This window comes from Hemicordylus capensis, chromosome 5 (assembly GCF_027244095.1).
Source record: "Hemicordylus capensis ecotype Gifberg chromosome 5, rHemCap1.1.pri, whole genome shotgun sequence".
NCBI classification, from domain to species: domain Eukaryota; kingdom Metazoa; phylum Chordata; class Lepidosauria; order Squamata; family Cordylidae; genus Hemicordylus; species Hemicordylus capensis.
Genome location: NC_069661.1, coordinates 115,081,274 through 115,094,985, shown reverse-complemented (window position 1 = coordinate 115,094,985; position 13,712 = coordinate 115,081,274). Strand labels below are relative to the sequence as shown.

The window sequence follows — 13,712 nt, the reverse complement described above, 5'->3', positions numbered from 1 at the left end:
AGTAGCAGTGAATTGGGTGGGTGGGATGAGTGACAATCCGGGCTCAACTACAAGTGACTCAGGCAAAGGTGGGAGACCCTCGCTATGGAGGAAGCATCATGGGAACTTTTGGAGTGGGAAGTGCTGAGTGGGAAGAGGGGTGTGTCTACCTATCTTCCAATCTCGCTTCTTCATTCCGCTCTCCTGCCCCAAATCACGCCCTCCCCCAGGGTTCTAGACTTTGATTTTGTTCTGGACTACCAAGCAGAAAACATGTCCAGGAAGGGAGCAGTCTGGAGGGGAACTAGAGTGGGAAAGTCTTCTTTGGGGTAGATGGTGCACTCTTTCCCCCCTGCCACTTCTTGGCTCCACATGGCCCCCTTTCTGGTGTCATTTAAAAGGGCCTCAAAACACGGGTCTGCAGCATCAAGTGGCCAATAGCTCTGCCCAGCAAAGAGAAGAACGTAGCTAGGCTTTCCTTAATTAAAGGCAACATTAAAGAAACCACAGTGTCCCATGTAGCAGGAGGCCTGACTCTTCTTCGGGATCCTGCCACTCCAAATGTTGTGTAATACCCATGATCTCACCCGACTGCCCAGGAATGGGTGGAAAGCTGGTTTCTGAGGTTCAGTAGATTCTTGGGTTTGGTTCCTCTCTGAGCCCAGTTACACGTTGGTAGACACGGTTTTGAGGTGCTAAGGAGCCACCTCCTGCTTTAAGCTCCTCTGTTAAGAAGGACCTCTTGAAGGAGGGTTGACGTTTGGACCTCAGATGCCCTGGAAAGGTCAAGTGGGCACCAGGGCACCCATTCCTCTCTCCATTCTCATCCACAGAAGTCATTCTCGGATGGCTCCAGGATTCAGATGGTCAACACTGGGAACGAGATCCTGGAAGAAGCACATGCCATCAGTTCCCCGAGGAGGTAGAGTTTCTTCTTGAACTTTTGTGTAGGGAAGCTTTTCTGTCCCCCTGCCAGCCTGGATCTGGGATGGATCCAGTGCCGCTGACTGGCAAGAGGTGCAGGGCAGACAAAAACGACATCTTCATACATTGTGTAGAAGCATTCACTCTTCAAAGATGTGGTGGTGATGTCCGCTAGCTTTAAGGGCACAGAGGATAGCTTCCTGGAGGCCTGCCGGATGGCTGTCCCCTATTGGAAGCAGAGTGCTGGGCTAGATGCATCTTTGGTCTGATCCAGCAAGGCTCTTCCGAGGTACTCATGGCATTGTATTTCTTCCTGCAGTGTCTTCACGGTTGAGGAGGATGGATGGTTTCTGCAGACCGTGGACACCGAATGGTCTTGTGAGGTAAGGAAACGATTCCAGTCGCTTTTGTGGATGGGCTGGTTGAGGGGTGAGGGGAGATTGTATCTCCAGCATCAGGAGTCAGAGGGGGGTCAGATCCAGAAAGGGGAGGAAATCCAGCTGCTGCATGTTGGCCAGAGGATTACAGTGGGAACGTCATGGCTAGGGAAGGATTCTGCAACCCTCTGCCTCTCCTTCCAATGGCCACCTTTTTGGGTTTGTGTGCTTTGGATTTGAGGCATCAAACAGCTCCCAAGACCCTGAGATGGGTCAGGAGAGGAGAGGGTCTTCCTGGCAGAGATCCTCCAGGTCTCTTGACTGAAGAGGCATTTCTGTAGAGACAATCATGGTCCCCTCAGGTAAAAACAGCCCACAGCAGGAGGGATGGCCCTCGTTCCGGACTCAGGGGCCCACCTTGTCTCTCCCTTTGGAAAGGCTGAGCTAACCCTTTTTCCTGGGGAGAGGAGATAAAGGACATGAAGGGGTGGGATCAAGAAGACTCTCTGGGCCAAACTATTGATGCCAGTGGGTCCCGTTCCTCTTTGTTTCCATTCCCCATGAAAGGAATGCAGAAGAAATGACAAGAAATGACAACCAGCAGTTAGCATTCCATTCTGGAGCTCCCATGCAGTGATGTTTCTGTTAATGGTTGGTTTTGGGGAGGGAAAGAAAGAGATTTCATAGACCTACCTGTCATGCTGTCTTTGGACTAGAGCTCCAGAGTGCAGCCAACTGATTCTGATGGCCCTTTTGAAGGATGGCGGCCATTTTGCTGACCACAGTAGATCATATCACAATGGAGCTTCATTGTTGGACATAGGAAGAAACCAAATGGCCACAAGCATGTGGTGGCTGTGCCCTGGCACTCCCAACCACAGTTAGAATTAGAACACATGGTTTCTTTTTTATAAGGTTTTTTTGTCTTAAAAAAAAATTCAAAATAATTTAAAGAAATAAAAATGAACTCAAAGAAAATGTCAGGGGGGAAACTCCCTACGAATCCTAGGCCCTAGGAAGATCAGAGTGAGTACACACATTGGAAACCTTTGTCTCATTTGCAGAGTCCTGACATCCAAGAGGCCAAGATCCCAGAAGACAAGACTAGGGATCAGGAGTTGGACATGGAGAGCTTTGTCAGTTCCCCGAGGTACTCTTTTCTCACCTGGAGGGGCAGCTCCATCGCTCATGGAAGTAGAGGACCTTCCTTAGGAGCCCATGCAAGTTTTTTTGGGGGGAGGTGGTTAGTTTAGCAAGAGGCCAAGGGTGGAGAGAAGCTCCGAGCAGCATGGAGGGTTGTTTCCATGGAGACAGGTGTCTCCATGCCCAGCCCGTGGGCTTCCTGCAGGCATCTGGCTGTCCACTCCTGGAAACAGGGTGTTGGGCTGCATGCCTCATTCATCTCATCAAGCAGAGCTCTTTCTAAGCACTCGTGTTCTGATCTCATGTGTCTTCTTTCTTTCTCTTCTTAGCATCCAGAGGCCAAGCACCGTGTTGAGGAGGCTGCAAAACACCGCCGCTGACCAAGAGCCATCCCTTGGAGAGGTCAGGAAGCCTCAACATCCTTGGAAGGACTGTGGGTTGGGCATGTGGGTCCCCCGTGTTGCCCAGGAGTAGAGATCATGTGGAATGGCCCCAGTTTTTGATGCTACCGGGTGGGCGGCCATCTTCTGACAGTTGTTTGCTTAAAGCTATGGTAAAGGGACAGCCATGCCCTTAACAACACTGCATCACAATGGTGGCACCGTGGGGGTGATAGGATTAAAGAAGATGGCCGCAAGGAGATGGCGGCCATGGCCTTGACTTCTGGTCCAGATCTCACAGTTAAAGGTGGAGCATCCTGTTGCTTTAATGGCAACCATTGAAAAACAGTGACAAATAAATGAAGAATGAATAAAAATACAAAACAATAAGCAAACTAAACCAAACCAATGAGAAATGAAGTGAATGGAAAGGGAAAAGAACTGGGAAAGAAAGAGGAAAGGAGACCCAATTTTGGCATGCTTTTGCACGTGCCTTTAGTGTCCTCACTAAGGAGCCGACTGAAAGCATGAAGTGGACTGGAAGTGGTCTTTTCCAGTCACCCATAAGCCATCGGGGCCCCAGCTGAGTGAGGGAGCGCAGCATGTCTTGGGGGGGGGGGTTGATGCCTTTCCCCTCTGCCATTTGCATGAGTGAGCGAAGGCCTGAAATCAACCTGACCAACCTCACTGTGAGGAAGGCGGGCACGAGAGAGGAGCTCTTTCGCCATCTCTCCCGCCCGCCTCCAGCCAGCACGCCTGGACTCCAAAGTGGTTTTTAAGAAAATTGAAAATCAGGAAAGCGGGAGGAATTGTGTCCAGAACGGGATGATCCCCTTCCGGCCCACTTCCTGCTTTCAGCTCACCCGGTGATGACCGCTGGAAGGTGCCAGGCTGGCCTTTTCCCTGCTGAAGCCTAGGAAGCTCAATGCGAGGGCCAGAGCAGCCATTTCTCCCCCTTCTCTCCTTCACAGAGTTCTTCCTTCCCGGGGGCCGAGACTCCACCCGCCAGCGTGGAGGACGAGGCATCAGAAGGGGACTATGCCACCAGTTCCCCCAGGTACCTTTCTCAGCTGAAGGGCCACTCCAGGGATCATAGAGGCGGATCACCTTCCCTGGGAGCCTTGATTGATTAGACATGTTCATGGAGCAGAAGCCAGTTGAAGACTATTACCCATGACAGCCAAGGAACCTCTGAATCTCCAGATTCTCTCTCTCTCTCTCTCTCTCTCTCTCTCTCTCTCTCTCTCTCTCTCTCTCTCTCTCTGAATAAACACACTTTGATGCCACATGTAACCAGGTCTCAAGTGGTTCACAACCAACTAAATAGGCATCTGGCTGTCCACTGTTGGGTGCTGGGCTACATGGGTCTTTCACTTGATCCACAGGGCTCTTGGCATGCATTGATGTTCTAATGCCATGTGTCTCCTTTCTCCTCTCAGAGTCCCGAAGCCAAAGGAGTGGCTCATCAAGAAGATGATGAAGAACACCTACACGGTGGAAGACTCATCCTCCGCGGAGGTCAGAAATGATCCATTTCATCATCCATTTTTTCATGTGAACGGGCTCTAGGTTGTGTGTGTGTGTGTGTGTGTGTGTTTGTGTGTGCGCGTGCCCTGTTCCCCAGCAGGAGACAGAACATGGAATGGTTCTAGTTCTAGATGCTGCAGGATGGGAGGGATTGTGATTGGTGGGATGGGAGGAAATGCAGCTGAGGCATTGGAAAGGCGGCAAAAATGTGGTGAAAGGCTTTTCTTCTGGGCAGAGATGCCAAATGCCTTTTCTACCAAGAGGCAGGTCTTATTTTAGAGCAGGGTGTCTTCCCAACTGTCCCTTGGGCTTGGTTCCTCTCAGAAGCCTCGCAAGGTCAACGCAAGCCCTGGAACGCTCCCGTTTCTCTTCTCTCTCCTCCCCAGTGCTCCTCTACGGACGAGCACGACACGATGCATGAGATCAGCAGCATCGAGGACGAGGTGTGGGACTCTCCACTGACACCCATTTCGGCCAGGTAGGTACCCTCCTCTCAGCTGAAGGGCCTTAGGAGCCAGTAGGGAGCTTGGGGAGGAGAGCTGGTCTTGTGGTAGCAAGCATGGCTTGTCCCCATAGCTAAGCAGGGTCTGCCCTGGTTGCATATGAATGGGAGACCTGATGTGTGAGCACTGGAAGAGATTCCCCTTAGGGGATGAAGCTGCTCTGGGAAGAGCAGAAGGTTTCAAGTTCCCTCCCTGGCAGCATCTCCAAGATAGGGCTGAGAGAGATTCCTTCCTGCAACCTTGGAGAAGCCGCTGCCAGTCTGTGAAGACAATACTGAGCTAGATAGACCAATGGTCTGACTCAGTAGATGGCAGTTTCCTATATTCCCTATGTTCCTATGGGGGGCTTTTAGCACAGCAAGCAGAAGGCTGCAGGGGACAGGGGCAGCTCCCCCATGTCTGAGCCCCATAGAGGGATGTTTCCTCCCACTTGCTCTCTGAGGACTCTGGAGGGGGAGTTCACCCAAGGAAGCCGATTGGCAGCAGGTGCAAGACAGACACCAGCCAGTCTATTGCTGGCTATTAGCAGAGGGAGCTCCGAGACCCCCATGCTGTTGGCATGAGCGGGTGTTGGGGAGAAGGAGCAGGGGCGGGCTCCTGTCTCAGCACCCCCTTTGAACACTTCCCACGGCTTCTCAGTGGGGAACGAAAGGCTGGACTTGGGAGATCTCTGGCCTGATGAAGTTCCCCTGCCAGCCACCTCCCAAGGGAAGCGAGATCATTGCTTAGCATCTCTTTGGTTGCCCGTGTTCTTCTTCAGCTGGCTGCCATCTCCAACAGGACAGTTCTTGGAGCAGCTTTTCTCTCTCCTCTCCTCTCTCAGGAACATCGATGAAGAGGAAAGAAGAGGACAGCTGGCCCCAGATTGGTTCTCCTTGGTCCATCTGGGAGAGGTAAGGGGCGCAAACCAAGGGTGACTTGACTCCACCCCTCTGCCCCTCCTTTCCTGCACTACACAGGATGGCAGATCAGATGGCAGTCACCGTTCACACGGGCGGTGGAGACTTGCCCTTTCCTCTTGTGGATGTCTTTCCCTTCCAGTTGACCTCATGCACCCTGAGCCAGAGGGAGCACCCTCCAGGCCCAGATGTGGGTGCAGACACCCATGGCACTGGCCTGGCTCTGGGGATTCTCCTGACCCATAACTGTCCCTCGGACTGTGTGCTGAGGCCTGACCCTCCTCTTCTCCTCAGGGGAGAGCAACAAAGAAGATTGGGGACGTCGTCCGGTGTGTGGAGTATGCCAGTGAGGTGGAGGAGAGGTTCCCCGAACTCCTGGTGGGCCTGGTGAACAAGATCCTCACCGGCCTGCAGAACACCACCGAGGGAGTTGGGAACCGAGACAGCCAAGACCTGCCTCCTGAGTAAGTCATGGCGGTGGGAAAAGCGGGGCCAGCAAGTCCTCCTTCCAGCACTCTGGAAGGACAGGCTAGGGTTATTTCTCCCATGTCCCACTCTGATGGGTAAGGAGCATTTCTGGCCTGTTGGGGTGACTCTGGCACGGTGGTCCCCTCCCTCAGCTACACAGGGGAGACCCCAGAATTTGCAGCCCTCTTGGCTCTGCAGAGAGCCTTAAAATGCCTCTGCAGTGTTAAAAAAACAGCTGTGGGGAAAGTCACTTCACCCCTGTGGTCTCCCTCCCATTGTCCAACTCAATCCCTCCACCCTTGACACTACGCCACCCTGCAAGGAGACACACACTTTGGTGACAGCAACCTTCTCTTCTCTGCAGGGAGACCGCGCAGATTGTCCGGACCCTGCTGGAGAGGGTGGCACAGGTGACCCCGGAGAAGACCTGCTGGGAATCCCTGTGTTCTCCACACAGCTGCCTCCAGGGTGTGGCCCTCTTGGTGAGGTAAGTAGGAGTGAATAGGAGATATCTCAGGAGGCCTGGGGGCTGGGGTGGTTTGTGTCAGGTCTGCTCTTTCCGGACCTTCCGCCCAGGACTCAGCAGGGTCTTTTGGTGTTTTGCAGGGCTCTCCTCCAGACACGGTCCTCCACAGTGGCCAGGCTGAAGGCATACCTGGCTTCCCTCTTCAGCCTGGACAAAGATCCAGAAGAGCATTCCCTCGCAGAGGTGGCCTTCTTTGTGGAGGTGAGCAGCGTGTTCCTCAGGGTGGGCTTCCCTGAGAGGAGGGTCTGGCCCCAGGGGCTGATGGGTCTTCTGCTCCTTTCCCTCTTTTAGCTGCTCCTGAAAGACCAAGACTTTGCTGCCTTAGAGAAGACCTGGACGCTCCTGGTAGCGTGGCTAGTCCACCCCAGCCAGAACATCCGCTACCTGAGCGAAAGGGGACTTCTCCAAATTTATGGCACCCTGAAGGCGGTGAGTGACATCCCTGGGCATGGAGCATCCCTAGGCAGGGAGACTCTTCTCTTTGGGGAGCCCTTCCTCTGCTCCTAGGCATCCCCAGGTGTGATGGGGAGATTTCTCCAGTTGGGTGGATTCAGTCTGTGGAACCCTTGCCACAGGACGAAGGAGAAATCCTTAAGGGAAGGCACAGGAATGCATCTCTCAGTAGAAGCCTGATTCCGTATGTGCTCCAATGCCACCTTTTCCCCACTCTTTGTGCCTCTGGGATGGCTTAAGTTATCTCCTCCCCAAGGCAGTGGATGGTGGCCAAGCAGCATCAAACACGGACAGCTCTGTGGTCCGTTTAGCAGCGGGTGGACTAGCATGTGTTCTCAAGGATCCACCTTTTCCCTCCCTAGGTGAAGAAACCCCAGGATTTTAGTGCCGGGATCCTGGGAGGTCTCAGGACCTCCAGTCTGGAAGCCACTTTGGGGGTCCTGGCCTTCATGGAGCGGCTGAGGCACTGTCCATCAGAACACCAGGCCACGGTGAATGCTGTCCTGGCTGCCCTGTGCCGCCCTCTCTTCCACCACATGAGTACTTGCACGCCAGCCCTCCGTCCCGGCTCTATGAGGGCCGGCCAACCTGCAGGTTCCGACTGGGTTGGAGAAGGGAAACCAGACACCCCCTAGAGACCCATGCAAGCTCTTCATCAATTATGGAGGTGAGGAATTCCTCCCTAATAACAACCCCTGTTCTTCTTTGTAGGAGGAGCCTAAGATCCGAAGGGCAGCCATGAGGACCCACCTGGATCTCCTGCAGCACCGCCACCACCACCACAAGGGTACAGAGGAGAACATCACGACCCTCATTGCGGTGCTGATGCATGTGGAGGATGAGGACCTGGAGGTAGCACAGGTGAGGGCCCAATTCTTCCTGCCACCCCTACAAAGGTGTTTAGGCTTCCCAAAGTCCAGCCGCCCAGTGGCAGGCCCCAGAATTAGCTTCCTGGGGTGGTGAATGCACGAGCTGTCCCGCTGTGGTTTGGCCCATCCAGGACCTACACCTTGAAGCCCCCTAAGAGGTTTCTTGGAATCCCTTGGCAGCCTTTTTTACTCCCATTCCGGTCTTTCTTTTGGCAGGCTGCAAAGGACAATCTGAGCCTCCTGGCGGAAGCCCTCCTATGGCACCTGGAGGGCAGGCTGCTGGCGCAGGATTCTTACAGCCTGCAGGAGCTGCTGCACAAGATCGCCAAGCGTCTGGTAAGGGCAGCCCCTCCTTGTCCGTCCCTCGGCTCAAATGGCTCAAGGACCTTTGGGCGATGCTTTGCTCATTCGGGATTTCTCTTTGCTCTTGATCCCAGATTCGGCAGCTCGGCACAGAGGACGCCGTGGAGATGGAGGCCACCAATATCCTGGGCTTCTTCCGCAGCGAGCAGCCTTCAGTGAGGAGAACGGCTGCCCTGCTGATCGGTAAGCGAAACAAGACTTCTGGGTCTCCCTTAGTGGGTCGTCTTGGTGGGCAAAGGTTCACTCTCTTGGAGGGCACTGCCAGAAGGGTGTGGAGGGGCAGGAGCTGTTCCCTCCCCAGGAGGACTGGCCCAGTGAGCGTTAGCTAGGAGTCTAGACTTAATTTCCTTCCAAGGTGACATAAGAGTCCCTGGAGGAATGGCTCAATCTGTCAGTCCCAGAGGGAGCAGAGAGGGGAGGACTTTCTCTCCTGAATGATTGGAAGTGGGCTGTCCATGAGCAGGGTCCTGAACTGTGGTTCCATTTCCTTCCACCCTTGTTTTTAGGTCACCTGGTGCACAAAAAGGGCAGCATCCTCACTGAAGGGAACATAGAGACCTTCCATGCTGGTAAGTGTGGGTTTCTGGGTGGGAAGGGGCAGTTTCTGTGAGGGGAGAGGCCTAGGTTTAGGGACCACAGAGCTGGAATGGGCCACCTGTCCCCTCAAATGGAAGGTCCCGCTTGCATCCTCAGGGATGCTCAGCAGTAGGGTTTCCCAGAGTGCAGGGGAGAAAGAGTCAGGACTTGCTCCCTCTTGGTGTGGAAATGGTGGGGCTGGGGGAAGGGTGGGTTGATCTCTTCGTGCCATTCCTGAAACTTCTCCTTCATCCCTCCAGCGCTGGAGAGCTTGCTTGGCGACCATGACCCCAAGGTCGGGAGAGTTGCCTGCAAGACAGAGAAGATCGTGAAGAAGGCCTTTTCCCTCCACTTCCGGCACGGGCTGCGGGCTGCCGTTCGGCGCTTGTGGTCGGGCTGTAAGAAGAAGAGACACCCGCCAGAGTACGGTGATCTCTCCACCTGACCGACTGGTGAGTAGACCAAGGCAGGGCTTCACTTGAAGGGGGCCCGATGGTTAGGGAGGGGGCTGGGGCTGCAGGGAGGGCAGGCAGGAATCTGGGCAGCCCTCCCTTGTGTTGGAATGCCATCTTCGGCCCTTGTGGCTGGTTGTACCAGTAGCCAAAGGGAAAGAGGAAAGATCTCTCTTCCCTCTGGGAAATGAGGACACAAATATTCTGCCAGGAGTCTCTGGTGCTTGGTGGTGTCACGGGGGAGAGTGTGAGAAGACCCCCAATCTCTGAACCAATGTCCTTCTCTCTTTCCAGGAACAACAGCCCCGTGCTCTCCCCTTGAAGATCGGAAGCTGAAGGGAGGCTCAGGAAAGACCAGGCAGCAAAGTGGCCTCCCAGAAGACCTCCTCCAACCGCGTGGACACAAGATCTGTCCACAAGAAGACAGCAGGGAAGTGCAGTTCTGTCTGAGGAGTGAGGGGGAAGCAGGCTCCACTCCCCTGGCCCAAGGAAGCCCCGCATCTGGGGTGCAGTAGCCCCTCCCCTTGCCTCTACTGACAGGCTGTGGGAGGAGGCTACAGGACCAGCCTGCCCCCAAGTGGCCCTTTGGAGCCATTCTTGGGCTTTCCTTGGGTCCGGGGAGGATGTGTGGCCCCAGCAGGAGGGAAAGGTCACTGCCTCCCTCCATTCTCACCAGCTGGCCTGAGAGCGCCCCCTCCTCCTTCCACCTTTCTCCCCTTCCCCAGCAGCCTGGCTTCCCCTGCGAGGGGAAGCACCATCCAGGCATCCGCCCCCTCCCCTGCCGAGAGTGTGCTCCTCCCCCCCTCCACTCCCGCAGCCACGCCTCACTCCCCCCTCCGCTCCCTCCTCCTTCCTCCCCAAACCGGTCCAGCTTGCCCCCCCCCCCGTCAACCCGCAGCCCCGTGCCCGATCCCCGCTTGCTGGGCTGCCGGAGTGGAAAGGGAGGAGGAGCAGGGCAACCCCACTGACGCTGCTTTGTGCTTCTTGCAGGCTTGTGCTGCTGCTGGGTGGCTGGAGGAGTCGATCCGCCCCAGAAGAGGAGACCAAGTGAACATGCCTGCAAGGAGCGGGTGTGTGTGTGTGTTGGGGGCTGGCTGGGACGCCCCCCAATTTTGTTTGCCCTGCCATTCCCTTGTTATGTGTGACCCTGGGCTTCCTCCCTTCCCTCCCTCCCCCTCCCTCCCAGGGACAGAATGGGCTTTGCTGGTCGCCCTGTTGGGGGCTGAGTAGGAATTTTTGGCTTTCCAACAGATTGGCCGTGATGGAAAGTTTTTTTGCCTACTCCATTCTGTCCTGTTTTGTTTCCTTTAGTTAGGAAGTTAAGTGACGACTTGTATATTAAGTATATTAATAAAGTTGCTACTTTTGTTAAAAACCATACCCTCGTTTCTGAGTTCCTCTTTTCTTCTCGTCTCCCTTGGAGCGTTTGTGCCCACAGACTCCCAAGCTCACCTCTTGGCTGAGGGAGACGCTGCTACACTGCTACAGGTCCATGCAAATGCCTCTTGCTTTGAAGCACTCACTCAGACAATTGGCTTGGATCACTCGAGAGGAGCCCACTTGAGGTTTGCCTCCAATGAGGTTTGCTGAGCACAGGATCCTGGGAGCAAGCGGCACCTTCCAATCGAGTGCCCGGAAAGCACAGCCTTGGCAAGGCCTGGCAAGCTAACAAACCAACACTGACTGCCTCCAATACAGCCAAATGTGAAATGTGATTCCATTCCAATGATTAAAAAGTCCTGCCAAGTATGAAATGCCATTTGTGCAGGAACAAGGCACCTTTACCTCCTCTTGTGCTCTTCAAATTTCTGTTTTGAATGCGTATTTGCTTCCTTCTTGTGCTCTGTAAGAAGAAGCTGGCAGGGATCAAGAGTTCACAGCTCCCGTTCGACAGTTTGGTCTGGTTGCGGAATGAGTCCTGCTGTTTGGTTTTTGGAGGGAGGAGAGGGTTGGATTGGATTGGTTTTGGTTTTTTTTAAATGGGGGAACTCGCATTTATTTCGATGGGTTGGTTTTTTGTTTTTTTCCCCAATTTCAATTTTTATTATTTTTAACAATATTAATATGTCATTGATTACGAATAGACAAAAGTGGACTTCCCGCACACATCTCTTCGTGAATCATCAGCTATAAAGTTTACCCTTGCTATAATAATAGTTCAAAACATAAATTTAAACCCTTACAAACACAGCTAACCTACCCAACCTGCAATTTTTTTACTAAATTTCAAACCCTGCTTTAAAGTCCATAGTAGGAAAATAGTTCTTTAGATACAACAAGAATGGTTTCCAATCTTCTTTGAAGCATTCCAAATTTTGGTCTCTTATTAGCATTGTAAGTTTTGCCATCTCCGCATATTCCAAAATTTTTATCAGCCAATCTTCTTTTGAAGGCAGTTCATTACTCTTCCATTTCTGTGCATATATAATTCTAGCTGCCGTAGAAGCGTACATAAAAAGCGTTGAATTAGTTGTAGAAATTGCACCTTCTATTATTCCCAGCAGGAAGGATTCTGGCCTCTTAGGAAATGTCATTTTAAATATTTTCTTTAATTCATTATATATCATATCCCAATATCCTTTAGCCTTCCAACAGGTCCACCACATATGAAATAAAGCGCCTTCAGACTGTCCACACTTCCAACATGTGTTTGATAGATTTTTATACATTAATGCCAATTTTTGGGGTGTCAGATACCATCTATACATCATTTTGTAATAATTTTCTTTTAAAGCATAACATGCAGTAAATTTTAAATTGGTTGGTTTAGGAAAATTGGAGGGGGGGAAGAGAATAAAAGGAGGCTTGCCTGCAGCAGAAAGTTAGTGAAAGCTGGAGGAAGAGTTTAAAGTTGGCGCTAAAGCTGGAATTAGAGCTGACTAGGAGTAAGACCCTGAGGCTATTCACATGATAATCCTGGGATGCGGAGGGCGGGCAGGGGGGGTAGGCAGAGTCCAACTCATCTTCCCCCCAGACGATTCTTGTGCTTTTCTTCAGGTATACTGCTGTGCACTCACATGATCCTCACTGCTCCCAGCAGTGTGGCTCTTTGGAGGCTGGGATGACACATCCCAGCCTTTGGATATCCCACAATGCATAGTGTGTCGAGCGTGGTGCATTGGGGGATAGGAACATAGGAAGCTGCCAGTCAGACCATTGGTCCATCTAGCTCAGTATTGGCTACACAGACTGGCAGCAGCTTCTCCAAGGTTGCAGGCAGGAATCTCTCTCAGTCCTATCTTGGAGATGCTGCCAGGGAGGGAACCTGGAACCTAGATGCTCTTCCCAGAGCAGCTCCATCCCCGGATGGGGAATCTCTTACAGTGCTCACACTTCTAATCTCCCATTCAAATGAAACCAGGGCAGACCCTGCTCAGCTAAGGGGGGAAGACACACTTGCTACCACAAGACCAACTCTCCTCTCCTCTGAGACGGGCGCTCTAGGCACCCATCTCTGTGTGCACTCAGGCAACAAGCAGCCCCAGCACCCCTCTGATCCCAGTGCCAGGGTAAAGGGCACGCTCGCACCCTAAACTTTGTCTAAAGGCCGGGCTTCAAAGTGGGGTTAGGCGGGCCAGCAGCACCATGATGCATAGGGATGCCTGCGCTGCAGACGAGCAGCCTGGGTTAAACTGCTTCTGGGAACCGTCTTCCTGAGAAACATAGCTAGAACAGTGAAGAGGGAAGCAGACGCAGGAGAGAACTGACCCCCACCCCCACCCCAATCAGTTAAGAGCAGAGAGCTGGAAATCACTGAGCTGGAATTGCATCTGCTTTGCTCGCAGAAGGTCCCAGGTTTGATCCCTGTCATCTCTTAAATCTGCTTCCTTGCAATTTCAACCCATGGAATTTCTAATCCAATTGCTAATCCAGTCCTCGGGGGCAACAGAGAAAAGCTGCCTGTGACCTTGGAGAGCTGCTACCAGTCAGAATAGACAATATTGTGCCAGAAAGTTCTGAGCTAGGCGGACCCAGGGTCTGACTTGGTATAAGGCAACTTCCTATGTTTCTACTGGGGGCAGGATCAGAGTTGTGAAGGCCTGGAAGGATGGTCTTCAAATACCCAGAAGATCATGGAAGGAGGAGGGAGGAGTTCAACAGATGCATCATGACATTTCACAACAGAAACGGAAGAGGAGCAATGTTCAATCCATTGTGAAGCACTAAAAAGGACTGTAGAAATGATAAATTCTGAGTGTGTTTTCTCTTACGCAAACTACTTGCCATCCCTTGGCACATTATAGTTGCTGCACAAGGGTGTGGTCTGGTTTCG

The 13,712-nt window shown here is 52.8% G+C and overlaps 1 protein-coding gene across 6 annotated transcripts in view; it reads left to right on the top strand.

Moving 5' to 3' along the window:
* Nucleotides 1-10,817, top strand: part of LOC128326177 (uncharacterized) — a 53,425-nt gene extending 42,608 nt beyond the window's left edge. For 4 of the 6 annotated variants that reach the window (XM_053252515.1, XM_053252514.1, XM_053252512.1 and 1 more), the window contains 19 exons: nt 813-901; nt 1,223-1,286; nt 2,345-2,430; nt 2,753-2,825; nt 3,775-3,860; nt 4,243-4,321; nt 4,717-4,808; nt 5,657-5,726; nt 6,027-6,196; nt 6,565-6,687; nt 6,807-6,927; nt 7,018-7,155; nt 7,542-7,670; nt 7,891-8,040; nt 8,265-8,384; nt 8,486-8,594; nt 8,918-8,980; nt 9,248-9,439; nt 9,734-10,817. In XM_053252515.1, the coding sequence (XP_053108490.1) occupies nt 813-901; nt 1,223-1,286; nt 2,345-2,430; nt 2,753-2,825; nt 3,775-3,860; nt 4,243-4,321; nt 4,717-4,808; nt 5,657-5,726; nt 6,027-6,196; nt 6,565-6,687; nt 6,807-6,927; nt 7,018-7,155; nt 7,542-7,670; nt 7,891-8,040; nt 8,265-8,384; nt 8,486-8,594; nt 8,918-8,980; nt 9,248-9,432 (1,947 nt within the window). In that variant the 3' untranslated portion in view covers nt 9,433-9,439; nt 9,734-10,817. The remainder of the gene's footprint in view (nt 1-812; nt 902-1,222; nt 1,287-2,344; nt 2,431-2,752; nt 2,826-3,774; nt 3,861-4,242; nt 4,322-4,716; nt 4,809-5,656; nt 5,727-6,026; nt 6,197-6,564; nt 6,688-6,806; nt 6,928-7,017; nt 7,156-7,541; nt 7,671-7,890; nt 8,041-8,264; nt 8,385-8,485; nt 8,595-8,917; nt 8,981-9,247; nt 9,440-9,733) is intronic. The other 2 variants (XM_053252517.1, XM_053252516.1) reach the window with 2 other exon arrangements.
* The last annotated feature ends 2,895 nt before the right edge of the window (nt 10,818-13,712 follow it).